This window comes from Adiantum capillus-veneris, chromosome 9 (assembly GCF_014529385.1).
Source record: "Adiantum capillus-veneris isolate H3 chromosome 9, ASM1452938v2, whole genome shotgun sequence".
Taxonomy (NCBI): Eukaryota; Viridiplantae; Streptophyta; class Polypodiopsida; order Polypodiales; family Pteridaceae; genus Adiantum; species Adiantum capillus-veneris.
Window position 1 is genome coordinate 17,633,842 of NC_140939.1, and position 27,401 is coordinate 17,661,242.

A 27,401-nucleotide genomic window follows, 5' to 3' on the forward strand; every position below is an offset into this window, starting at 1 on the left:
CTTGCCGACACTGCCCTGAAGCTAAGGATAACTATAGTAAGGACTGCCCAAAACAATGTGCATCCACATCTGCAAGCACAAGCTAGAACCAGCAGGAGTTTACATTCCCAAAGATTAACCTCATCACAATAAGCACCATTCCACAGGTCCCGCCTTCCACTCTTGTAGTTGCCTCTCGCGATGGGTTGAAGCAGGTGGAAGAGCTGGCCCGTGTGCTCGCACGGGCACAGAGAGTTGCTCTTGGCCTCCGCCTCCCTGGCGGTCCAATTTTTTCATCTCCAGTCACACAAATGAGTCAAACTCCCTTAGTAGCTGACAGACCAGCAGGTAGTGCCAAGAGCCAACCTACCTCTCTTCTATCAGATATTGATGGTGCTTTCATGGAAACATTAGAGGACTTGCAGAACCTTAAGATACCAGAGCTAGATCTGATCAAAAGAGAGAAGCCTACAGCAGAGTCTATCTTGAAAAACACCTTTCAGCAAGTGTCATTGTACGACATGCTTCGACTTGATGCAAATTTCTGAAGTGACACCCTTTCCATCATCCAGTCTCTGTATCCTGGTGCAGGGCCTAGTGGTGGGCACCTACCTGTGCAGCCCTTGGAGTCCTACATGATTTCTTATCCAGCTGCTCCCCTCACCGACTACAAAAGTCCTCGTCTCACTGTGTCTATTCTTGGCAATCATTTCTCAGGCGTCATAGTGGATGGTGGATCTGGGATCAATCTGATGCCAGAATTTACTATGTTGGCCTTAGGTCTGCAGCCTACCCGCCCTGCTCCATTCACTGTTACATTGGCGGACCAGAGGACAGTCTACCCTGTAGGCATAGTAGAGAGGGTGCCTTTGAAGGTACAAGACTTCACATTTAACTTGGATTTTGTGGTGGTCAGTCTTCCTCAGGTGGAGGGAGGATTTCCTTTGCTTATTGGTAGACCATGGTTGCACATACTAAGGCACTTCATGATTGGGGAAACGACGCCGTGTGGATACATACTCTTGGCTCTCCTATGCAACCAATTCGGCTCGAAGGAGGTAAGGATCTAGTGGTTCATCACAGCTCATTGTCAGTACAGTCCAACCCCGACCTTGAGCAGCCCATTCCACCTGACGGGCCTGACGAAGACCTGCTACAGTGGTTGGAAGCTAACCCCTCGATGCCATGCTATGTGGTCTCTAATCAAACCTCACCTGTGCCGGTAACTCTCTCTCTCCCAGCTCCTCAGGCGAACACCAATGTCCCCAGCCCTATAGCAGAAAGTGTGCCAGTCGAAGAAGTACGTGTGTTAGTCCCTGATCCCCATGATTCAAGTGTTCCTGTGATGGAAGCAATCCGCCTTGGTGAACCTATAACACATCACCGAAGGGGGAAGAAATCTCCTCTGCATGAACTCACCAATGATTCCCCCTTCCTCTAACATCTCCCAGGTCGGATGCTCCGCCCCCTCAAAAGCACTCTACTATGTCTGTGTCTGAAGATTTACCCTTCGATGAGCTTCCACCAGGATGGTTACAAGAAGAGTATGCAGAGTTTCCACTCGATCAAACACCAGCCCATGATATCTTGAAGCTCCAAGAGGCAGCTCACTTCTCAACTTCCGAAGTACCCTCCACAGTTACACCTCTTGACCCGGTCAAAAAAGTCAACCTGGGCGACCCTGACAACCCTCAGCACGTCCTCTTAGCAGCTTGGTTATGGGAGCATCCTCTTTATACACTCTTTTAAAGATGTTTTTGCTTGGTCCTACAAGGATTTGGAAGGGATCCCACAAGAATTGGATGTTCATACTAACCCTCTAGTTAAGGGGCTAAGCCTGTCATAGGCCGAGCTTACAAGCTCAACCCAAAGTATGCAGAGGTTGTCAAGTCAGAGCTCGAAAAAATGCAAGAGGCAGGGATCTTTGTACCCGTGGAGCACTCTGATTGGTTATCACCCATGGTGATAGTGCCTAAGAAGCAATCCAATAAAATCCGTGTGTGCGTAGATTACCGCGCTCTGAACAAGGTAACTATTCCAGATGGTTTTCCCACACCTTTCACTGAGCGTGTGCTAGAAGATGTAGGAGGGCATGTATTGTACAGTTTCATGGATGGGTTCAGTGGATACAATCAGTTGGACATCCATCCAGGTGATCAGCTTAAAACGGCCTTCGTGACTCCCTGGGGTATTTTTATCTACACTAGAATGTCGTTTGGATTGAAAAATGGTCCACCTTCCTTCAATCGAGCAATATATCTCATATTCTGTCTACTTACGGATCATCTTCGCATCTTCATGGACGATTTTTCGACCTTCTCAGGTGCTCAATGTTCAACCCCAGTGGAAAATCTAGAGGAGCACCTCGCTCAGCTCGCTGTTGTTTTCCTCAGGTGCAGAGAGGCACGCCTAAAGCTCAATCCTAACAAATGTCATTTTTTGGTCACTGAGGGCACACTTCTAGGCCATGTGGTGTTTGCCAAAGGTTTAACACCTGACCCAAAGAAGATTGTGGCCATCTTGAAGTTACCGCCTCCCATCAACCCGAAAGGTGTTCAGAGCTTTGTAGGCCACACAGTCAATGACCTGATCTCCACACTCCTCACGAACTAAAAGATTTTTCATCGCAAATCTTGCTCGTACTATCCGAGAGCAAATGGGCAAGCTGAGAGCACTAACAAAGTGCTAATCGCGCTTCTCAGGAAATCTTGTCACCTGCATTCAACGTCTTGGGCTCAGGCTATCCTCGGCACAATTTGGGCTTATCGCACCTCATTCAAGGCAACCACTAACTACACCCCCTTCCAGCTAGCTTTCGGTCTAGAAGCAACTGCACCATATGAGTTCAACTCATGTTCAGCAAGGGTGGTCATAGCGAGGATTGCTTCCGCAAACCTCTCTTGTATCTCAATGTTAGAAGAAAGCAGGATGTTAGCTTCACATGCTCTCCAAGCTGAACAACTTCGTCGCAAAGCGTGGCATGATCGCCATCTCAGAAAGCCGAAAATAATGCAGGGTTCCCTGGTGCTACTCTATCAAGCGAAGTATCTGAAAAAAGCTAAGAAGCTGGTCCCAGCTTGGCAAGGGCCATTCATTGTACAAGAGATTTTTCCACAGGGGCTGTCCAATTAGTCACTCTGGCAGGCGTTCCTTTGCCATTGGTAAATGGATCAAGAATTAAGTGCAGTCACTTCCCTGTCTCTTTAGAAATCTGGGTGTTTTATCCATCCCACCAACAACCTTATGACTGTCCCGTCCTCAGCTCTCTCCGGCTTTCCCTTTTCCCTATTCTCAAGTCTTCCGCATGTCAATCGCATCTCAGTTGTAATCGGTGTTATCTTTAAAATTCTCCTCGTTTGACTGAGTGCATTAATTCTCAAACGAGTGCATCAATTCTGCTCTCCTCTCATTGATAGAATTGGGCTTTTTGGAGTCCTTCTACGATCCAACGTTATTGTTCTGTTTGTTTCTACTGCATCTCTCTCCTCATGGATTTGTTGAAGGTCTCGTCGATAGATCTTTGATTTTGGTATTATTCCTAACATGTTCAAACCTGGTCTGCTGTATCTCCCTTCCCCTATCTCTTGTGGTAAGCTCTCACACACACACACATCTAGTTCTTTGCCTTTCTGGTGCGACCTCTTTTTCGTAGCTTCAGTGCTGCCTTACTAGTTCATTGCACATCATCGCTCTTACACTTACATTCAAGTTTGCTAGGTCTGGGAATGGTTGCTCTAGCCTTTCCGATTGCCAGATCCTAGTTATCGGAAGCCTGCAAATTTTTATGCTGGCAGCACTTTACAACTTTTGTTTCTCCCTCTCTCCTTTCTCTCCTTCACATTACAACTTCAATTCTCTCCTATCTCTCTGGTGCACTATATATCTTCTGTACTTTTGCTGCTAATCACCCTATCCTCCAATTCCATCTAATTTCTCCATCGCTCCTACTCACTAATTCTCCTTGCCCCTACCCTCTAAACCCCTACCCTCTACTGCCCTCGCCCTACCCTAACCAACTCCCCCTCACCTCTCACCACTCCCCTCGCCCTACCCTCTATTTCCCTCGCCCCTACCCTAACCAACTCCCCCTCGCCCCTACCCTCTAGACCCCTCCTCGCCCCTACCCTCTAAAATATCCCCCCTCGCCCCTACCCTCTAAATTACCCCCTCGCCTTACCCAACCTCTCCCCCTTGTCCCTCACCACAAATCCCTTGACCCTACCCTAAACCAATTCGCCCCTACCCTCTAAAATCCCCCTCGCTCCTCACCACCAAATCCCCCCTCGCCCCTCACCACCAAATCCCCCCTCGCCCCTAACCACCTCCCCCTCGTTCCTACCCGACATTACTCCTTCGCCCTAACCACCTCCCCTCGCCCCTACCCATAAAATTCCCCCTCGTCCCTAACCACCTTCCCCTAGCCCCTAACCAATCCCCCTCGCCCCTACCTATCAAAATTCCTCCTCTCTCTCCACTCTAATTCCTCGCCCCTACCCTCTAATTTTCTCAACCGTCACCAATCCACCAACCCGTGCCCTCTAATTCCCTCGGCCCTACCACGAATTTCCCACTCGTCCCTATCCAATTTTCCAATCTCGCCTCCTATCTAATACTTGTCGTCCCTACCCTAATCCCCCTAGCAGCTACCCTCGTCCTCTCTGCTATCGCCCCTACCCTAACCCCATCCCCTCGCCCCTCCTACAGGCTATCTGTAACAAACCGTTGATGTGTCAACCTACTGAAGAACGGAGCTATTGGCCGAGGGGCCTAAACCCTAAGAAGAACAAGTAACAGAAGAAGTGTCACAAAGTGATGACGTGGTTGCCCGAGAGTAGAAACCCTAACCCTAAATTCTGCCCAAAACCCTAATTTTGCTGAAACCCTAACCCTAAAATAAAAAACCCTAATTTTGTCCAAAACCCTAATTCTGTTGAAACCCTAACCCTAAAATCAGAAACCCTAATTCTGCCCGAAATCCTAGCCCTAAAATCAGAAACCCTACGAAGAAGCAGCAAAAGAAGAAGAAGAAGTTTTACAGACTTACAAAGTCTTGACGAGTGGCCTATTTTTAAAGAAGAGTTTCCACCAACTTATGGACCTCGTCTGATGGGGCCCAAGTGACATAAAAGCATTAAAAATAAAGCAGAACACACTCAAAAGACTTTGCACATCAAAATATGATGATGTGGCACCTGTACGGACGTTCCGAAATTCGCGGCGGATTCTTAGGGAAATCCTGAAATTTTAGGAAAGTGATTTTTTTGGGGTCAGCTTTTCATATTTGATGCTTTTAGGCTTTGGGCCTTTAAATATGAGCCTTGGGGACCCTCTCTGGCACTCTTCAGCGCGCAGATTGCAAAGGAGGTGCTCCCGGACTGTTGTACTTTGCGAATCAGCAGTAATACCGAAAGGGGCGCCAAGGTTTGGGGCCAATACTCTCTGGGGTGGAATTCCTCCACTCCGTGTCGCATGTCGTCTCTCTCTCTCTCTCTCTCTCTCTCAATTCAGTTGTTATTGAACAATTGTTATTGAAGTGCTAAAAGTTTGTTCAGTCTGTTCTTTTCTATTGGCACATGGTGCCCGTCTTGTGACAGTGGTATCAGGGCATCAGGCGTGTGCTTTTCTCAAAGCATACCGGTCCCACAAAAGAGCAGACAAAGGTTTATTTGAGGTATCTTCGCCCTCCAACCCAGACTTATTAGCCACTCACTCTTACTTCATCGCGCATCGGGCTCGCTCCCGTCTTCACCGCTCATGTCTTACAGGGCATAAGCCATTAAGATCACTTGCAAAAGAAGGATCCCAGATTTGTTTCGAGTCACTGTTTTTCTCAGAAGCAGTGCCATGCAGATGTTGATGTCTATAGCTACCAAGCCACACACTTCCAAGGACTTGGCAAGCTTTCAAGAAAAGTTTTGCCCGAAGTAATATGGTTTCTGACATCTTCCTTCAGAGTGCAACTTCTGGGCAGAGTGGGGATCCTGAAATGCTTGCCATGGAAACCCTAGCAGATTATATCTTGAAATTTCTCGACATCTCTCAGTAGATGTCTCTTCTCGAGTTGATAACCTTGGAGGTTCGGTGTGATTGCTATCTCTTGGGACTACCATCGCCGCCAAAGTACGACCTTATGGAATGAACCTAACCCAAATTTTTGGTGCAGGTTTCAGAATGGAAAGTCAGTCGACTTTTCGAGCTCTACTGATGTCGAGATTGCTTTTCAAGTTTGAGTTCTGTTTGAACTTGTTCGGTGATCCTGTTTGGAATTTGTTTGAAATGGATGGTATCTGTTTTTGAACCTGTTTTGGTGCCGATTTGAATTGTTTGGCTCTGGTTTGATACTGGTTTCAATGATTGGTGATTTTACTCCCGGTGGAGAAGTGAGAAATACTGTTTTTGTTTGAACCTCGAAACGATGCAGGCCGATGCCTGGGGAGCGTTTCGTTGTATGTTTGAAAACCTTCGAACGACGCAGGCCGATGCCTGGGGAGCGTTCCGTTGTATGCTAGAAAACCTCCGAACGATGCAAGCCGATGCCTGGGGAGCGTTTGGTTGTATGCTTGAACCTCCAAGCGACGCAGACTGTGGTCTGGGGAGCGTTTGGTTGTACAGTCCTCTGAGCTCATGGCCCGGACCTTTTTAGGTTATTTGCGGGGGGAGTGACGAGGTAGTCGTTGAGTAGCTTCATACCGCAGACCGTTTGTCTCGGGGGACTGCTCAGCGGCGCTATTTGTTGTGTCTTGTAACATGCATATGTAAGCATTTGTGTTGCATTGTGATGTGCCAATTACTGAATATTCCTAATTGGATGAGATTGCCTTGGTATGTAATTTTAGTGCATCAAGACACCCGTGGAAGATCAGTACGGTCTGGGTGTGATGGCTAATTTTACTACGCTGGAATATCAAGAGTTCCGATTTGGACGAAAGGAGAAGCTAACTCCTTGATCAAAAGAGCAGAAAGGAGAAGCTAACTCCTTGATCAAAACAGCCGAAAGGAGAAGCTAACTCCTAGATCCAAAGAGCAGAAAGGAGAAGCTAACTCCTTGATCAAAACAGTCGAAAGGAGAAGCTAACTTCTTAATAAAAAGAGCAAACTAATTGTCCCTCGGAATGTCCCTCGGAAACTTTTGAGCTAACTTGAGTTGTTTTGCAAATATGTTGTCATTGCGGACGATTACTCTCTTTCAAGAAGGGGAGATGTAACAAACTGCTGACGTGTCGACCTACTGAAGAACGGAGCTACCGGCCGAGGGGCCTAAACCCTAAGAAGAACAAGTAATAGAAGAAGTGTCACAAAGTGATGACGTGGTTGCCCGAGAGCAAAAACCCTAACCCTAAATTCTGCCCGAAACCCTAATTTTGATGAAACCCTAACCCTAAAATCAGAAACCCTAATTCTGTTTGAAACCCTAATCCTAAAATCAAAAACCCTAATTTTGCCCGAAACCCTAATCCTAAAATCAGAAACCCTACGAAGAAGCAGCAGAAGAAGAAGAAGAAGTTTTACAGACTTACAAAGTCTTGACGAGTGGCCTATTTTTAAAAAAGTGTTTCCACCAACTTATGGGACCCCGTCCGATGGGGCCCAAGTGACATAAAAGCATTAAAAAGAAAGCAGAACACACTCAAAAGACTTTGCACATCAAATATGATGATGTGACACCTGTACAGACATTCCGGGGCGGATTTTTAGGGAAATCCTGAAATTTTAGGAAAGTAATTTTTTGGGGTCAGCTTTTCATATTTGATGCTATTAGGCTTTGGGCCTTTTAATATGAGCCTTGGGGGCCCTCTCTGGAACTCTTCAGCGCGCAGATTGCAGAGGAGGTGCTCCCAGACTATTGTACTTTGCGAATCAGCAGTAATATAAAGAAATACCGAAAGGGACGCCAAGGTTTGGGGCCAATACTCTCTGGGGTGGAATTCCGCCACTCCGTATCGCGTGTCGTCTCTCTCTCTCTCTCTCTCTCAGTTCAGTTGTTATTGAAGTGCTAAAAGTCTGTTTAATTTGTTCTTTTCTATTGGCACGTGGTGCCCGTCTTGTGACACTATCCCATCGTGTTGCAGCTTTCCACGATTTTCAACCAGGCCAATTTCAAAGAAGAAAAAGTGCTTTCACGATTTTCAACCAGGCCCTTTTCAGTTTTGCGTGTGCTTGAGGAACACGGCAACGAGTTCAAGCAGAGGCAAGAACAATCCACTATGGCGGGTACAAGTAAGAAGGCTAGGAAGTCTCGCCAGAGACCCGTTGAAACATCTAGAAGTTCTACAGAAGAAGAAGATGTGGAAACTTCCACCCATGGCCTCACCGATATGTCCTCCACTGATCATAGTGATGCAAGTTACAAAGCGTCTGACTCCGGCTCTGCCTCTGACTCGGACTCAGAGTCTTCTAGCCAACAGGAAGAGGATGAACAGGAAGATGATGTGAAAAAGAAAAAGAAGAAGGCAATCATGCAGGTGTTGAGCCATCAAATTCCTCGGCCTCCTTCTTCCAAAACTCAAACCAAATTCACTTTGAACTTCCATCTGCAGCAGCCTCATCCGTCTCTTCGAGAAGTTTTATCAAAAGATCAGCTACATACGATAGGTCTGTCAGCATTAGCAGAGGCTGATCTGCCTTCAGATGTTCCCATGGATATGATGCATGAGGTTCTCAAGCTTTTTCCCAAAGTAAGAGGGCACCCACTGACTGCTACACGCATTGGTCACGCTTTGGGGATGACAACCTTTCCTGCGGTAAAACCGGCTAGAGAACCTATTCACAACTTTCGAAAGATGCGACCATTGAGGCATGCAAAGAGCTACTTAGTACTAGTCATGCTGACTATGCAAAAAATAAAAAGCTCTGGGCCATTTTCAAGTACTACTTTTTGGTTAGAGCTGCTAAAGTAAGCAAGGGCAAATGTGACGTGCCTACTATATTCTCGCACTGTGAAGGCCTATACTGCCTCATCCACACCATCCCGTGTGGCTTTCATCAAATTCTATTTACCTCATTATAGTCGGGGGCAAAAAGATTCAGAGCTCAGGTGCAATCTGTGCAATCTAGCTTTCAATGCTTTGCAGCTCCCATGCTGGCCTGGGTTATTAACATACCTGTTAGTCCCATGGATGTGGATGCGGATATGCGGCGTAAAAGCTCTAAGGCAAAAGGGAAAGATATTGAACAGACAATGGATCTACCTAGGAAGCCTAAGAAAAAGAGGGCGAAGGTAGTGGAGGACACAGTAGAATCTTTAATATCACTGCCAGTTTCGGAAAGCCAGCAACTTCGAGTGAAGCAACCCGTTCGACATTCCTCGCATACTCCTTGGTTTGATAGTAAGTTCAGGCGCTGCAGATCACACTATGCATGTCACAGTTGTGGCTTCTACAGTGTGTGTTCCTCTATCTACTGCTGCTATTTTTACTCCTACCACAGTGACTAGCTCCCAAGCCCCAGTGGGAGTTGCTTCTTCTCCTATGCCTACTTCTACTGCAACCACTCCCACCGTCTCTACTCCGCCAGAGAGGCATGCTCCCAGTCCACCAACACGAGCAGTGCCACTTGCCACCCCAAGTGCCACCAACAGTACCACTTGCCAACCCTCTTGCGCATGACATTGTTACAAGTCCTTCCACAGTGTCGGACTCGACATCACTTTTTCGCCTATCTGAGGATATACTGCAGGAGTCCAGGCAAGCCATTGCCACCATTGAGCTTGGAGCAGAGCGGTTAGCAGCTACACACCAGCGTCATGCAGCTATGGAGGGATCTCTGCGAGTTGCTGAGAGCGCCATCGCCGATCGGGATGCTACTATTTTCGCACTCCAACAGGCCTTGAAGTTAAAGTCTCAAGTGATTAGTGACCTTCAAAATCAGGTACAAGGATTTAGACAAATGCTCTTACATGATAATAGGGCAACCCAGCCTACGATGATGGGTATGGGATATGGATAAACTGGAGTAGGTACACCAGTGCAGAATGCAGCAACGGGTCCTTCTCAGTAATTTATGGGACTTTACCCACAGACTCCAGTTCAATACTGTCACGTGACACATCCAACCCTTTGTGTCCGTGGACAAGCTACAGCACGACAAGGGTTCAGTCAGTCAGTCAGTCTAGATTAGAAGTGATCTGGCACTTTTGTGAGTCTGTTTGCAGACCGTGCATGTCCAGACACTTAGTGTAGATGCATATCCTCTGGTTGCACATAGCATGATCATAAGCATTCCCATCAGAATCCTTCAGGGGAATTTTCCAGTGCATTTAGCCTATTTTCTCTATTTTTGACATTTTTCACTTATTATTTTTAAGTGACTTTTGTTGGAAAGTAGGTAGGGCAATTTTGCTAAGTTTGTATATAAGCAAACATAGACTAGCTCTAATTGACAGAAGAGGCAGCAGGAGCTTCGGTTCAACAGGCACCTTCTCAGTAGGAACCCCTAGCAAGGCCTAGCGTTTTTGCTACACAGCAGCGAGGCTAGCGTTTTGCATCAAGAACCCAGATCAGCCAGCGTTTTTATATTTGCAAATTCCCGGCGACATCAGAACCCAGATCGGCCGAGCGTTTTGCATTTGCAGGACATCCAGCGACAGCAGATCAGTTTTCAGCCCTAGCGTTTTTGGTTTGCAGATCAGCCCCGGCGTTTTGCAGATTTACCGTGACGGAAAATCAAGGAACGTCAGCGTTTTCAGTTTTCAGCAGTTAGCATCCGCAGTAGAAGTCCCAAACCTCGTAGATCTCACCTTCCCGTAGCAGATCCTTGCCGCACGGTCAGTTTCCACAAAGTTTACAGTTTCAGCCCGGAAAACGCAGATTTCAGCATCTGCGTTTTCAGCGCGTCGTCGTCGTATCGTCGTCCTCGACATAGAGTCAGAATTCAGTAGATACAAAATTTGCAGATTTCAGCCCTTAGCTGTTTCAGATTTCAGCCTGTCTCGTCGTCGTCGACATCGTCGGCAAGTCCAAGCATTGTAGAGATTTGTGCAATCATAAGTAGACCGCTCTCGCCATAGAGAGTGGGGCCTTCGGAGGATGGTTTTACGTCTCTGGTGTCGTATTCTCTTCTCTATCTCTCAGTCTCATACACTTTTACGCACAGTGTCCATTCACTTTGTTTGTGTCCATTGCACTCTCTCATTAAGAATGGAAGGCTCTCCCTTCCATAAGAACAAAAGCAACCTTGAGCACAATTCGGAGCACTCATCTTGAGCAAAGTTCAAACATTCATTCCGTTGCACCTTACATTGGCATCAGAGCTTTGGCAGTGTTTTGTATCACTCAAGGAAAGAACCACAAGAATCACAAGGATTGTTTTGCTTGTTGTGGTCGCACGAACCCAAGTTCGCTTGGGCGTGTCGATTCCTAATCGTGTTTTTGAAGAGTGACAGGAATCCCAAGAAACAAGGGCTTGTCCAGCCTCCCCTTGTGCTTGTTTTCACTCATTGAGAGCGGACCGTGCACTTAGCGGCCGGCCAATCAACGTGAGGTGGGAAAAAGCAACCTTGGTGTGAGCGTAAGGCCGCCGAGGGGTGCGCCCGCGGAAAAGAGCAGAACTCGGGTGAAGAGAAGATCCTTTTCTAACACAGATTGCAAGCGACAGAAGAACCTCAAGAACCTCAAGTCTCGCAAGAATCTCAAGAACTCAAGAACCCCAAGAACCAGGACCCCCAAGAACCTAAGTTCCTTGTGAACTTAAGAACCCAAGACCACAAGAACCCACAAGAACCCAAGACTTCAGTGGATGGTCATTACTCGAAGCGGAATGGATACTTCGCTTAGAGGTGATGAGCATGAGAGAGACGAAGAAGAATTTTCCCCGCGAGGAGGTTTTTCCGACCCTCCCCCTTTCCCATCTACGCCAAGGATTGGAGTAACTCGTATGGAGGAGTTGGAGCAGATGTTTATGGAAAGGAAGTTAGAACGCGAAGCAAGAAATGCAGAAAGAGTGGCAGAAATAGATTGCAGACATGCAGAAAGAAAAGCAGAAAGAAAGGCAGCCAAAGCAAGACAAGAACAAAGCGACCGACACATGCAAGAGTTCTTGCGACTCTTTTCTCAAGTGCATGTGCAGATGCAAGATTTTCAAGAGACGAAGACTCTCTCAGTCTCTTCTTCTCCAAAGCATGACACACAAGGTTTGCATGATGATGATTTGAATGACAATGATAAGCATGATGATTTGGATGTTAATGATGAGCATGATGATTTGCATGATCAAGATGTGATTTCTCACGAGCATGATGATTTGCATGAAGAAGACGTGATTGTTCACAAGGATGATGAGTTAGTTGATGCTTTTGCTAGCGAAGCTAACCTCATTGTAGATTCGATCAATCACGAAGAACCGATCTTGGCTCTCGAGTTGAGGTCCACAGAACCCCCACAGGAAGATTCGATCAAACAGGAAGAAGCGATCTTGGCTCTCGAGCCTAGGTCCAGAGAACCTTCACAGGAAGTATTATCTGTTCGCATGATTAGTACGCACGCATTGTACAAGTGTTTCATTCGTGATCGTTTCTTGTATTTTAGTCACCGTCCTTTTGTGATCCCTTTTCCTAGGCATGACATATTGTACGTTGAGCACATTTCACTCATGAATGGGCACGGATGTATGCGGATTATTCATGAAAAACTGAAAAGTATGCATGTAAGGAAGTCACATTCCATGTCTGTTCTTGGCACAACACAGTTGTAGAAAGAGCACGTGAAAGTATGAGCACCAAGCATGGGCATTCCCGTTGTGAATTGCCACTGTTGATTGCTTTAGATCAAAAGAGAGAGATTCGATCTCATTGTTTGCCTGTGTGTGGTGAACGGTTTGGCACTCGGTCTCTTTGTTCATCTACATTGCATGCACAGTCTTTGAGGAAGACAAGATTTTTTTCACTCACTTTACATGGAATAGGTATGTTCATGGTTTTGTGTTGGAAGTGGTTTCATGAATTTTCAGCCTCGGAGATTCTTAAAGAAGGTAGACGCATGACTCTCGACGAAGTTGAAGCATTGAAGGAGCCGCAGAAGACTTTGTGTCGCTTTCGGCATGGCCCAAAGAAGCAAGTGTTGCAGACCTTTAGAAGTTCAAGTACCGCACGATCCACACATCAGAGTGGGCCGGCGAAGAGTCCCTTCCAAGATTCCGGATGTTGTTGGCGATCTCCCTCGACGCCATACAATTCGGTACCAGTACCTCACTTTGAAAAGGAGGGGATGTCACGTGACACATCCAACCCTATGTGTCCGTGGACAAGCTACAACACGACAAGGGTTCAGTCAGTCCAGTTAGTCTAGATTAGAAGTGATCTGGCACTTGATTGTGAGTCTGTACGCAAACCGTGCATGTCTAGACACTTAGTGTAGATGCATATCCTTTGGTTGCACACAACATGATAATAAGCATTTCCATCAGAATCCATCAAAATCCTTCAGAGGAATTTTCCAGTGCATTTAGCCTATTTCCCTATTTTTGATATTTTTCACTTATTATTTTTAAGTGACTTTTGTTGGAAAGTAGGTAGGGCAATTTTGCTACGTTTGTATATAAGCAAACCTAGACTAGCACTAATTGGCAGAAGAGGCAGCAGGAGCTTTGGTTCAACAGGCACCTTCTCAGCAGGAACCCCCAACAAGGCCTAGTGTTTTTGCTACACAACAGCGAGGCTAGTGTTTTGCATCAAGAACCCAGATCTGCCAGCGTTTTCGCATTTGCAGATTCCCGGCGACAGCAGAACCACAGATCAGCCCAGCATTTTGGATTTGCAGGACATCCGGCGACAGCAGATTAGTTTTCAGCCCTAGCGTTTTTGGTTTGCAGATCAGCCCCGGCGTTTTGCAGATTTACCGCGACGGAAGATCAAGGAACATCAGCGTTTTCAGTTTTCAGCAATTAGTAGCCGCAAAAGAAGTCCCAAACCTCGCAGATCTCACCTTCCCGTAGCAGATCCTCGCCGCACGGTTAGTTTCCGCAAAGTTTACAGTTTCAGCCTGGAAAACGCAGATTTCAGCATCGCAGATTTCAGCATCTGCGTTTTCAGCGCGTCATCGTTGTATCGTCGTCCTCGACATCGTCATGGACATAGAGTCAGAATTCAACAGATACAAGATTTGCAGATTTCAGCCCTTAGCAGTTTCAAATTTCAGCCCGTCTCGTCGTCGTCGACATCGTCGGCAAGTCCAAGCATTGTAGAGATTTGTGCAATCATAAGTAGACCGCTCTCGCCATAGAGAGTGGGGCCTTCGGAGGAGGGTTTTACAATGTCTCTGGTGTCGTATTCTCTTCTCTATCTCTTAGTCTCCATACACTTTCACGCACAGTGTCCATTCACTTTGTTTGTGTCCATTGCACTCTCTCATTAAGAACGGAAGGCTCTCCCTTCCATAAGAACAAAAGGAACCTTGAGCACAGTTCGGAGCACTCATCTTGAGCAAAGTTCAAACATTCTTTCCGTTGCACCTTACATTGGTATCAAAGCTTTGGCAGTGTTTTGTATCACTCAAGGAAAGAACCACAAGAATCACAAGGATTGTTTTGCTTGTTGCGGTCGCATGAACCCAAGTTCGCTTAGGCGTGTCGATTCCTAATCGTGTTTTTGAAGAGTGATAGGAATCCCAAGAAAGAAGGGCTTGTCCAGCCTCCCTTTGTGCCTGTTTTCACTCATTGAGAGTGGACCGTGCACTTGGCGGCCGGCCAATCAACGTGAGGTGGGAAAAAGCAACCTTGGTGTGAGCGTAAGGGGTGCGCCCGCGGAAAAGAGCAGAACTCGGGTGAAGAGAAGATCCTTCTTTAACACAGATTGCAAGCGAAAGAAGAACCTCAAGAACCTCAAGTCCCGCAAGAATCTCAAGAACTCAAGAATCCCAAGAACCTAAGTTCCTCGTGAACTTAAGAACGCAAGACCACAAGAACCCACAAGAACCCAAGACTTCAGTGGATGGTCATCACTCGAAGCGGAATGGATACTTCACTTAGAGGTGATGAGCATGAGAGAGACGAAGAAGAATTTTCCCCGCGAGGAGGTTTTTCCGACCCTCCCCCTTTCCCATCTATGCCAAGGATTGCACTAACTTGTATGGAGGAGTTGGAGCAGATGTTTATGGAAAGGAAGTTAGAACGCGAAGCAAGAAATGCAGAAAGAGTGGCAGAAATGGATCGCAGACACGCAGAAAGAAAAGCAGAAAGAAAGGTAGCCAAAGCAAGACAAGAACAGAGCGACCGACACATGCAAGAGTTCTTGCGACTCTTTTCTCAAGTGCAGGCGCATATGCAAGAGATTCAAGAGACGGAGACTCTCTCAGTCTCTTCTTCTCCAAAGCATGAGACACATGGTTTGCATGATGATGATTTGAATGACAATGATAAGCATGATGATTTGGATGTTAATGATGAGCATGATGATTTCCATGATCAAGATGTGATTTCTCAGGAGCATGATGATTTGCATGATTAAGATGTGATTTCTCACAAAAATGATGAGTTAGTTGATGCTTTTGCTAGCGAAGCTAACCTCGTTGCAGATTCGATCAATTACGAAGAACCGATCTTGGCTCTCGAGTCGAGGTGCACAGAACCCCCACAGGAAGATTCGATCAAACAGGAAGAAGCGATCTTGGCTCTCGAGCCTAGGTCTAGAGAACCTTCACAGGAAGTATTATGTGTTCGCATGATTAGTACGCACGCATTGTACAAGTGTTTCATTCGTGATCGTTTCTTGTATTTTAGTCACCGTCCTTATGTGATCCCTTTTCCTAGGCATGACATATTGTACGTTGAGCACGTTTCACTCATGAATGGGCATGGATGTATGCGGATTATTCATGAAAAGCTGAAAAGTATGCATGTAAGGAAGTCACATTCCATGTCTCTTCCTTGGCACAACACAGTTGTAGAAAGAGCACATGAAAGTATGAGCACCAAGCATGGGCATTCCTGTTGTGAATTGCCACTGTTGATTGCTTTAGATCAGAAGAGAAAGATTCGATCTCATTGTTTGCGTGTGTGTGGTGAACGGTTTGGCACTCCGTCTCTTTGTTCATCTACATTGCATGCACAGTCTTTGAGGAAGACAATATTTTTTCCACTCACTTTACATGGAATAGGTATGTTCATGGTTTTGTGTTGGAAGTGGTTTCATGAATTTTCAGCCTCGGAGATTCTTAAAGAAGGTAGACGCATGACTCTCGACGAAGTTGAAGCATTGAAGGAGCCATAGAAGACTTTGTGTCGCTTTCGGCGCGGCCCAAAGAAAGTGTTGCAGACCTTTATGAAGTTCAAGTACCGCATGACCCACACATCAGAGTTGGCCGGCGAAGAGTCCCTTCCAGGATTCCGGATGCTGTTGGCGATCTCCCTCGACGCCATACAGCTCGGTACCAGTACCTCACTTTGAAAAGGAGGGGATGTCACGTGACACATCCAACCCTATGTGTCCGTGGACAAGCTACAACACGACAAGGGTTCAGTCAGTCCAGTCAGTTTAGATTAGAAGTGATCTGACACTTTTGTGAGTCTGTACGCAGACCGTGCATGTCCAGACACTTAGTGTAGATGCATATCCTCTGGTTGCACACAACATGATCATAAGCATTTCCATCAGAATCCTTCAGGGGAATTTTCCAGTGCATTTAGCCTATTTCCCTATTTTTGACATTTTTCACTTATTATTGTTAAGTGACTTTTGTTGGAAAGTAGGTAGGGCAATTTTGCTAAGTTTGTATATAAGCAAACCTAGACTAGCACTAATTGGCAGAAGAGGCAGTAGGAGCTTTGGTTCAACAGGCACCTTCTTAGCAGGAACCCCCAGCAAGGCCTAGCGTTTTTGCTACACAGCAGCGAGGCTAGCGTTTTGCATCAAGAACCCAGATCAGCCAGCATTTTTGCATTTGCAGATTCCCGGCGACAGCAGAACCACAGATCAACCCAGCGTTTTGCATTTGCAGGACATCCGGCGACAGTAGATCGGTTTTCAGCCCTAGCGTTTTTGGTTTCCAGATCAGCCCCGGCGTTTTGCAGATTTACCGCGACGGAAGATCAAGGAACATCAGCGTTTTCAGTTTTCAGCAGTTAGCACCCGTAGTAGGAGTCCCAAACATCGCAGATCTCACCTTCCCGTAGCAGATCCTCGCCGCACGGTTAGTTTCCGCAAAGTTTACAGTTTCAGCCCGGAAAACGCAGATTTCAGCATCTGCGTTTTCAGCGCGTCATCGTATGGTCGTCCTTGACATCGTCATGGACATAGAGTCAGAATTCAGCAGATACAAGATTTGCAGATTTCAGCCCTTAGTAGTTTCAAATTTCAGCCCGTCTCGTCGTCGTCCTCATCGTCATCGACATCGTCGGCAAGTCCAAGCATTGTAGAGATTTGTGCAATCATAAGTAGACTGCTCTCGCCATAGAGAGTGGGGCCTTTGAAGGAGGGTTTTACAATGTCTCTGGTGTCGTATTCTCTTCTCTATCTCTTAGTCTCATACACTTTCACGCACAGTGTCCATTCACTTTGTTTGTGTCCATTGCACTCTCTCATTAAGAACGGAAGGCTCTCCCTTCCATAAGAACAAAAGGAACCTTGAGCACAGTTCGAAGCACTCATCTTGAGCAAAGTTCAAACATTTATTCCGCTGCACCTTACAAGTACTACAATCAACAACAGTATCCTCAGGGGTTTCAGTCGTCACCATTGCCTCAGATGCAGAACGTTACTTGCTGCGAGGGTATTGTTGGAGCACACCGCTATGGCTGTGTTACTCGACGTCCTCAGTACACTACAGGACAGGCGCCACCATTTGCCCTTCCCAAGGGGCCCAGCTAGGGACAGGAGAGCTCACATACAGCAGGGCCCCCTTATTGATTTGATGGCTCCACCTTCAGAGACTGATGCTTCGGGTGGTGTGGCGACTAATCTCTCTCTTGGGTGACTAGGCAGTTTTTTATAATGACAGTGATGTGCAGTAGTGGTTTCTTTGCGGTCGATTAGTAGTTTCAGTTGTTTTTCTCACCGAGACGGTGAGCGGTCTTGTGGCGGGCAACCTGTAGCAGGCTACAGTGTCACTTTCACAGTGTCACTTTCACAGGACACACAGTTAGTGCAGTTGGTGTAGGCTAGTTCACACTAGACGGACTCTCTTGGTTGGACAATGACGTGGCAGCAGGGATACGGATGGTGGTCTAGTGGGCATCGTGGCTAGGTAACCACCACTCAGTTTGGGATAGATCTAGATGGCTAACATTTATGAGCCGTTGGTGGCTCTTTATGGTTGTACATATGAGTAGTAGCTGTTAGGTCATCGGATCATCTTCTAGCTCTATGGTCCAGCATAGTCGTTAGGAGTAGTGAGTCTAAACACACAGCACGTCTTCACCATCCCTGCACATTTGAGCCTCGACACCCCATTGTACCTGTGAGTCCTAGGCTGGAGTTGAGTGTGCTGCCACGCTAGAGTCTGTATCAGTTCTTTGAGATAGTCAAGTCATATGTTGTGGTCTGCTGCTGTTGTGTCTCTGTGAGCTTGTTGTTGTCTATTGTTCCTTTGTTTTCAGTCTGTTTTGAGTGAGATTGTCACGCACATTGCACTGAGGAGCACCCATTGTATAGAGCACGACACACTATCCGGGCTACACTAGGCTTCATTATGGATGAGTCTGCCTTGCATCTCTAGTTTTATGACAGAAACTTAGTATGTCAATCTTTCTATTGAAGTATGCTCGTGTGTGTGTGTGTGTCGTGTGTAGGTGCATTGGAGTATATGTTGCAGCCACGGCCCACTATTGGGCATTGACGACATTAGTGGGGATGTTGTAGTATTTAGTCAACACTATGCATGATGGAGCTGATGGCTATATTGACTTGTGGATGACTACCATGAGTCTATATCTTGCACTTTCCTTTAAAGGTGAATTTTGGATTCATTCAGGTATATCTATGTATACTTAATGCATGTTAACACACTCACCGTCTATTACATAACATGTTTCGCTTTTTCTATGCCCTGAAACGAAATGTTTCAAAACTTCAACTCTGAAATGGCTGAAACCTCCAAACGTTTCATGTCACACTGCTTATTAGAAGAAACGTTGCACTACTCTAGTAGCTCACGCAAACCGTCCTGCTCTGTATGGCATAGACATCTGTTTTGATACATGGGCTTGCTTCAGTCTTCAAAGTATGGCTAGTTTAAGGAAATTCCTTTACATCCCTCTTTACCAACATGTCTTAAAGCCTCCATGTAAACACGAGTTGGCATCTTCAACAGGCTTTTTACATCTAAGCAGGTTATTGAGGAGTGTGTTGCCAGGCTAGATGTTCTGATGTTTAATGCCATCGTGCCCATCCCTGAATCAGAGCTTTCGAAGAAACCCATGTCTGATGTTGCATTTGGCGCAGATGTTCTTCCCATTTGCCCTGGACATATGACCTTTGGCACTGGAATGCAATTGAAAAATGCGGTAAGCTCTAATTTTTAAAGTATATTCTGCTGATTGCAGACCTCTTTAAATAGTGCAATGTATTTTCTAGCTGAAGCTCTTTGTAACCGTATCCCTCTTCTTGGAATGTGTTGGAAGGTCGGTACATGGTCAACGTGGCTCACAATTATTTTGGAAAAACTTACCAGCAGTGCTGGAAATGCTGCAAATGATGAGTCTAGACGCTTTATCTCCTTTCCAATGCTAAAAGCGCTTGCAGATCTGTTGATGCTTCCAAGAGATATGGTAGCTGACAAGTCTGTACGTAAAGAGGTTAGCTTGTGATGTAAAGACAATCTATTACACTTATTTGAATCATGTAAAATGCTTCATTTTATGCTTATGTATAGATCATCAAACTTCTACTTTAGGTTTAAATTTCATAATCATCATCTCTGATGTGTCAGTAATCTTCAAGTTTTCAGCATGTTTCAACTTTTCTAAATGGGGATTGAATGCTTGGCATGTGATGTGAAAGGTCTTTTTAACTGTGAACTATGTGATGAACATGAATTCAGGTGAAAACATGAGATTTGTAGATTTGAGATCAATGACTCAATCATACTAGTGATGATCTCTTAATAAGAAAGTTGCTGGTGATTCTCATTGGAATAACTGGAGAGAGTAAGAGTACACTATAGCCTAGGAAATTGCTTAGTTAAATCATCTCAAACCATAGCTCTTAGGGTGTTACACCTGTGTTCCTGAGTGTGCAAATCATATTAAATAGTGTGTGTGGGGCCTTCAGCCCCTAGTTGAGGTAGGTTTATTGTGAGATGTCAGCTAGTTTAAATGCTGTTGGTCCACGTTGATGGGGATGTGAAAGATATAAGAATGTGACAATAAATTGTAGGTACAAGAAAGTGGTAAAAACTTCAGGAGGAAATGTGTGACATTTTTACCATTAAGCTGACAAATAGTGTCATTTGTGCCTACAAATAGTGCACTATCTGATCCCGAGAGCCCACATACGATCACAAATCGTACTCCTAATATTATATAACAATGGAGAACCGATATACCTATAAAGATTTGCAAAACATAATGTCTTGAGAGATGCTTGCAGGATTTATTTTGTTTCCATTCCAAAAGAGAAAATCTTTCTATTAAAATCACCTCAAGGGCACAGACCCCAAGGTAGAATTACATCAGAATAATACAGAGAGAACACCATAAATGGTATCACTAAAAGATAAAATCCTAGGGCAATCTAAGATACAAGATTGCCTCAAATCAAGGCTAGATATGGGGGTTAAGTCTTGAAGACCTCCTAGGCGTCTTCAAAGACTCAGCAGACTTCTTAGCACTTTCTACCAAAGAAGGAAAATGCCGCTCATAAGCTGAATTTATGCCTTCAGAACTGCTGCTGATATCCAAATCACTGCCCTGAGAATCAACTGGCGGATCATGAAGAGCTGGTGAAGAAGTAGTATCCAAGGAGAGAGGAGAAACATTTTCTCTTCTTTTATACACAAGCTTTGGAGCCTCTGTCCTCCTAGCTCGTCCTCTTCTTTTCTTCCCTTCCTTCCTCCTAGCTTTCTCTGCTGCACTTCTTCTCCTTACCAAATGGTCTTCCAATCCCCCATTCGCATGAAGTGCCTCTTGTTTTGAAGCTTGTTGCCTTTGATCAGGAGAAGTCCTGCATGGAGTACAATCTGTAGGAACATGGCCTTTTCTGCCACAAACAAAACAATGACCAGGAAGACCAATGAAGAAAACCCTTTGTAAAATTTCTTCCCCATGAATGGTCGGGAGCGAAATAAATTGCGGAGGGTTCTTCGCCAAGGATGGGAAGAGCACCATCCTTATGGAGATTGTGCGATCCTCATCATGAGGAATCACAGCATTTCCAACCACAAAACCCATACATCTCCCAATTTCATTAACATGCGAAGCAAATTCTGGAAGAAGTCCTGGGAATCTAGCTGTAACTGCAGTTCCACCTACAAGTCCATTTAGATCCATTCCCTGTGTCCATCTGGCAAGAAAGCCTATGGCAAAATGAAAGTCCACAGGGCCCTGTGCTAAGACCTCCATGGCTTGACTTTCAGACTCGAACTGCACCCTGAAGAAGCCTCTCCCGAGAGGGGAGACATTCACAATCTTAAAATTGACATGAAGAAGCGAAGCTTGAAAGTAGAAAGATGCTTGCAGGATTAATGAGGCGCATATTGGGAATTTGATTGAAGAACATTTTGGGAAGCTTTAGACAAATAAAGAGGGGTATTTTGGGAATTTTGACGTATTTTGGTAATTTTCCCTAGTTTTTATAGCGTTTTGAATATCTCAAGCGAAGAGCGTCTGCTGGCTCATATGCTGGGGCCATGCCTTGTCCCACTAAGCCCTTGTTACATTGAGTGTTGTCTCTAAGATTAGAAATTGTCATGGTTGGGAATCTCAATTTCGTTTTCAAGAAGTGTTTTTATTCAGCTATTCTCATTTCTGACGCGGCGTTACTCAACTCGGTACCTTCATGCTAACAAATGCTGACATGTTCTTTACATGCTTTACTCTGAAAACAGGTCTGTCCTGTTCTGACACTTCCTGTTGTAAGAAGGGTAATGTCAATGGTTGAACCAGATGAGTTTGCGCCTGATGCTGTCTCTCCTTCATTACTTGCAGCTCTAAATGCAGAGGTAATCAATGCTTGTAGTCATGAAAAGTTTGCCCTTGTCTGGTCAAATTTCTGGAACAGGTGCTCTAAGCTTTGCTTGAATTGGTCAGCAGATAGAGATGGAGAAGAGGATGCTGGGTGATGTTGAAGGGCAAGGGTTCTCTGTAGATGGAGTGGCCTTACAACCCATGTTATCGTATTGCCCACATTCGACCACATTCAAGGAGTTGATAGAAAGAATGCTGGATTCAATTGTTTCCAAATGGGTGATGCAAAACGATGGTGAGGTGCTCCATGATTTGAAGACAATGTCTGCTGAACTAGTACAAACCATTACTGGGGTAATAATGTCAGGGACAGCGATCAATTCTGAGCTCCCGGGTGCCAAGAAACTTAAAACCTGCTGCCCTGGAGCACCATTACATCGATATAAGCTGCTAGAGGAGCTAGGGAGTTTGGGGCCCACAGGTCAAGCTCCAAAAAATGTAGTTTCTGAGGATTGAGGGCAGTGTTGAAACTTTTAAGTGGTTTGAGATGACAAGTCTCAAGCTAAATTGAATTCAAAGTCCATCCTTCTGACAGGTTTGGAAGTCTTGAAATCATTAAGGTTGAATGAGGCAAATATAATTTGCAAATGTATGGAGGAGATGAGAGGTGAAAAGTTGTTCAGGGATATGGAAAGTCAAAAGTGTAGAGGAGATGAAATGAGGAGTCTCATTTGGCTATAAAAGAGAAACTTTGCATGTGATCTCTCTCTCTCTCTCTCTCTCTCTCTCTCTCTCTCACACACACACACACACACACACACACACACACACACACAAATATCACATTCCTTACTCAAATAGTCACCATTCATAGGTGTTGGGTGTAATATTCTTAGCCATTCCCTAGAGCAATCATCTAACAAATTAATTCCCTTTTTCTAAACTAGAGCTAGTTTGTAGTAACTACAATCTGAATTGTGGCAAAATGAAAAAACATGAAGATACATAACTTAAATAACAATCTCCACCAATTTCTACTACATGACCTGATGATGAAGGAACCGCATTTTGTTCACGATAATCTAGTTTCACAATGGAGATTGTGATGAATTAGTAGTGAAATGATTAAGGAGACTTCGATTAATGTTTTGGTGAAGAAGGATTGGAATGTGATTTGGGGTTGAGTATAATCGGGTTCATCGAATTTAGGTGCACGGAGACAACACATCCATTCAAAGCCATCGAAGTCACTACCACTTGAGATATTGCCTAAATTGCAGATCATGACCACATAAAACTTCAAACCAAGGGGAGTCATAATTTTGGACCCACCATTGCAAGTGTTCCAAATGGATTAAAGCCTCCTTGATAAAGTACATCACGTGACCTCATCTTGTGCCCCATGATCTTGAACCCACGACTTCTCTAGTAATCCACCACTATAGCTGCATACACTTATTGAAATATATGGTCTTTGGGTGTATTATATTGCAAATGCCAGCAAATTATAAAATTCGAGACAATTTTGTAAATTCAAGCCACTTGATTGGATGGCCCATGATCTATGCACACCTTTATTTTTGCCTCCACCCTTGATACCATTTGAACCCATCGTGTGAGACAATGTCGAGGATAGACTCATGTATGTAAAATTTTGTGCCTTTTTTTTTTTTTTTGGGAGGAGTTTTGATAACAATTTCTATCAGCACGATTCTTCACCATGTAAGGGGTTAAGAGGCATTGCACCATGGTCAACATGTGACTTGGAAAGAGCTTGGTGCTGAGAAATTTAGAGCATGCAGGAAGACACTTAAAAGACTTGTGCATGTATTGTGAATTAAGAAAAATAAAAAAAATAAACCATCCGTGTTGATAGGAATTTTAGCTTGGAGGTGGCATTGAGGAGAAGTTAGATTAGATGTTGTAACTTGCCAAGAAAGATGGAGAGAAATGTTATATTAACGTCTTCAAAAGGCCAAAGGGACCTATGAGACCACAAAGTTACAATGTGGTGGATCTGATACAAAGTCAGAGTAACAAGATGACAAAATAACAAAAATGACAAAATGAAAAAATACAATACTATGGAATCCTAAACTGCTAGGTGTGAACTAAGCAGCTAAACAGCTAGCTGGGATAGCTAGATCACAGGAGATCCAGTATCGGTCACCGCTGGCGGATCTCATCAATATCCTCCATGGTCAGTAGTCTGACCGGGCGTCGTGCATCTCGAGCCAAAGTGATCTAAATTCTCTGATGCAGCCTCCGTCGATGCTGTGTAGTCCTCCACAGTCGTGGGCGTCTGGATCTCCCCAACTCAGTCACTTGGTCGATCAGTGTGCCTCTGGTGTGAGGCGACGAGCTCTTCTATGGTAGTAACTCCTCCGGGTGTCCAGTGGCAGCTCTAAAGAAGTCTGTGATCTGTCTCTAAGACTGGCTAGCCTCTCCTCTCATCAGGCTCTCTCTCTGTGTTTGATGAGAGAGATGAAATGAAATGAAATGATATATTAGCGTCTTCAAAAGACCAAAATGACCACAGAGAGAGAGAGAGAGAGAGAGAGAGAGAGAGAGAGAGAGAGAGATTTTATATCGTCCTCGGAGTTCAAATATGACCTATGGGACCAAAGTTACATGTGATGTAGTATGTGTGTGGCTGATGAGTGACTCTTGATGCTCCAAAATTGTGGTGATCGCAATGGAGAGCCCACATTGTGGCTGGGAGAGGAAAGTGTGTAGGTCTAGGTCATGGCTAAAAATGTGAGGGAAGCAAGTTCGGATGTGACCAAAAGTTGAGCACTCTAGTAGAGTGTGGTACTCAGACTCTCGAACTTGCAGACAGTGAGCATAATGTGCACAATCGATTTGACTCTTCTCCATTGCCTCAACGTCCTGTCTCACATCGAAGGGAGTGGAAGCTAAGCTGAATGGCTGTGATATTGCGTATCGCTGACAAGGGGATATACTCAAGCATGCATGTTAGTTGAGTAAGGTTTCCTCTTTCCGCGAAGAACATGGTTTTGTAGTTGGTGACAATATGGGTGGTGTAATGTATGAAGGCGTGACCCACCGGATTCCCTTTGTTTTGGATTCATTCACAATCAGCCCACTATGCAAGCAAAAGTTCTCAAGGACAACCATAAGCTTTTGTGCATCTTCTAAAGTGTGTGCTAGAAGCACTATATCCCGCATACAACAAAAGCATGACAACCGCATTGCAAATAGTGACCTCTTCAATGCTTTCTTCTTGCATAAAGTCAAGTACTATTTGTTCCAATTGATCGATGCATAGACCAAAGAGAGTTGGTGAAAATGGACATCCTTGTTTAGCCCCAATAGTTCTTGAAATTTTTTCTAAAATTCCTCTTTCCATGTGCAATTGACACATCACTTTCTCATAGATTCGAGAAACCGCAAGCATAAACTCCTTGGCACTTGGAGTTCTTCTCCCACAAATTCTTATGTGGAATCATATCGAACGCTTTTTTAAAGTCCACAAAATAACAATACAATCGCTTGCCTTTCAATCGACTTTCCTCCATGAGAACACAGAGTGACAAGATGATCAATGGTTCCATGGCATTGATGAAAACCCGCTTGTCCTTTTGCACGCTTGTCATTCTCTTCAGTCCTATCACTCAATTTTATCTCCATTATGCACCCAAACGATTTTTCTATAAGAGATCCAATAATTATAGTCCGATAGTTTTTTACATTCTTTACATCCCTTCTTTTATACAAAGGCTTGATCCAATTAGTACTCCAATCATAAGGCATACCATGTTGAAGTGCAAGGCTGAACATATCACATATCCACTCATGTGTAAAATCTCTTCTCCATTTAATCATTTCCGGCTTGATACCTTGAAGATCTTTCACTTTGCGAGTGGCCAACTTTTTTAGCCCACCGCATACATCCTCAATAGTAAAAAAAGAGGACATACATGGAGTGAACCATAAAATGGTATTTTTCTAGCATTTGATTTTTCATATAGTTGCCTACAATGTGTATACATATCCACAAGACTCAAGCTACCAAAAATCTCAACCAGCTTGTCCATCAAGTTTCTCCAAAATCTTCCACATGCACGTGTCTTTTCTTGAACTTGAAAAAATTGTTGCTTGACTTCCCATCTTCTTCTCTTTTTTTTGAATGAATACATTCCCTAGCTGCAAGGATATATCACTCACCTCTTGCACTTCAGCAAGGCTTCTACCTTCAGGTAATATAACCTTGGAGGGGAATAGCTCTGAAGAGTCATGGAGTGCAGTGAACGAAATATTCACATGTACACTCTCCAGGAGCACGGGGTCTACATTCGTCATGAATGGTGAAATTACTTCTCCACCCCTTTCATTTACATCGCTAGCTCCATGTTCAGAGTAAGTGGCTCTACTAAAAGTCTCTTTCAAGCGGCGGCTAAATATGCTCGGCCCGGAATATGGGGTCCATGATATGCATGCCTTGGCTTGAACTATCGGGATTGGGCGTCGGGCAACCTTTCATGACGTCGTAGTCAGAGGAAGAGTCACTAAATGCAATATGTGGATTTTGAGTGGTACTACCTTGGGTTCCCGCTGAGGACCTAGAGCCTAATGTGGAGGAATAATCGGTGCCCGCATAAACGACGACACTCTTTATATGATTTTCCTCTAGCACACGATCAGAGCGTAGGTGCATATGGTCTCAACACCCTAGAAGTGTTGGTGAGTGCCCATGAAGGTCGCTCACCTAGTTTTTTTGGGTGTTTTGCAATCCAAATTTACTCACGATTTAAAAAAAAAAAAAAAAAAACCAAGCCACGGAATATGGCGTATGATAGCTCAAAACGAGCATCTTAGTTAGAGAAACGTGCCGTAGTTTACAACCTCGAATTTGGTTACGTAAGGCTCTCGAAATCCTAAAAACAGTTTCTTTTTAATAGAGAAGAAGACTAAAATTAGTAAGTCCAAGGGTGTAAGTGTGAAGGGAAGGTTGGCGGATTTGAAGGACTGTCGCACATGCCCTCCCTTCCTCTTGAGGGGGTAGTCTCTATATATATAGTAGTATGTATACTATATCATAAGTTTAAGGACTGAGGCCTGGGCTTGGGTTTGGGCTTGGGCTCAATCCCGATCCCTTCTTTTAATATGAGCCTTTTCTTTTTTATTTCAAATTTTTTGGGCATTTTTTAATTATTATTATTTTTGTTAATAAATTTCACTAAATCTTTTTTTTGGATAAGGTTGTGCTACGTGGGCGCCAAGCTCACGTGCACAAAGCTTGTCTAACATGCGTAGCTACACCTTGCAGCTCTGTTAAAACTAGCTACATCTACACGCTCCACGCCTAGCAAAACTAATTAACACTACACATTGTAACACTAACATAACTAACA

General features: G+C 44.8%; 1 protein-coding gene across 1 annotated transcript in view; it reads left to right on the forward strand.

Annotated features, from left to right (window-relative positions):
• The window catches only part of LOC147450174 (uncharacterized), a 39,951-nt gene extending 17,170 nt beyond the window's left edge, over positions 1 to 22,781 (forward strand). Inside the window, exons 5-8 of the mRNA XM_086519470.1 lie at positions 19,234 to 19,407; positions 19,525 to 19,698; positions 21,948 to 22,061; positions 22,153 to 22,781. Coding sequence (XP_086375596.1) covers positions 19,234 to 19,407; positions 19,525 to 19,698; positions 21,948 to 22,061; positions 22,153 to 22,542 — 852 coding nt within the window. The 3' untranslated portion in view covers positions 22,543 to 22,781. The remainder of the gene's footprint in view (positions 1 to 19,233; positions 19,408 to 19,524; positions 19,699 to 21,947; positions 22,062 to 22,152) is intronic.
• The last annotated feature ends 4,620 nt before the right edge of the window (positions 22,782 to 27,401 follow it).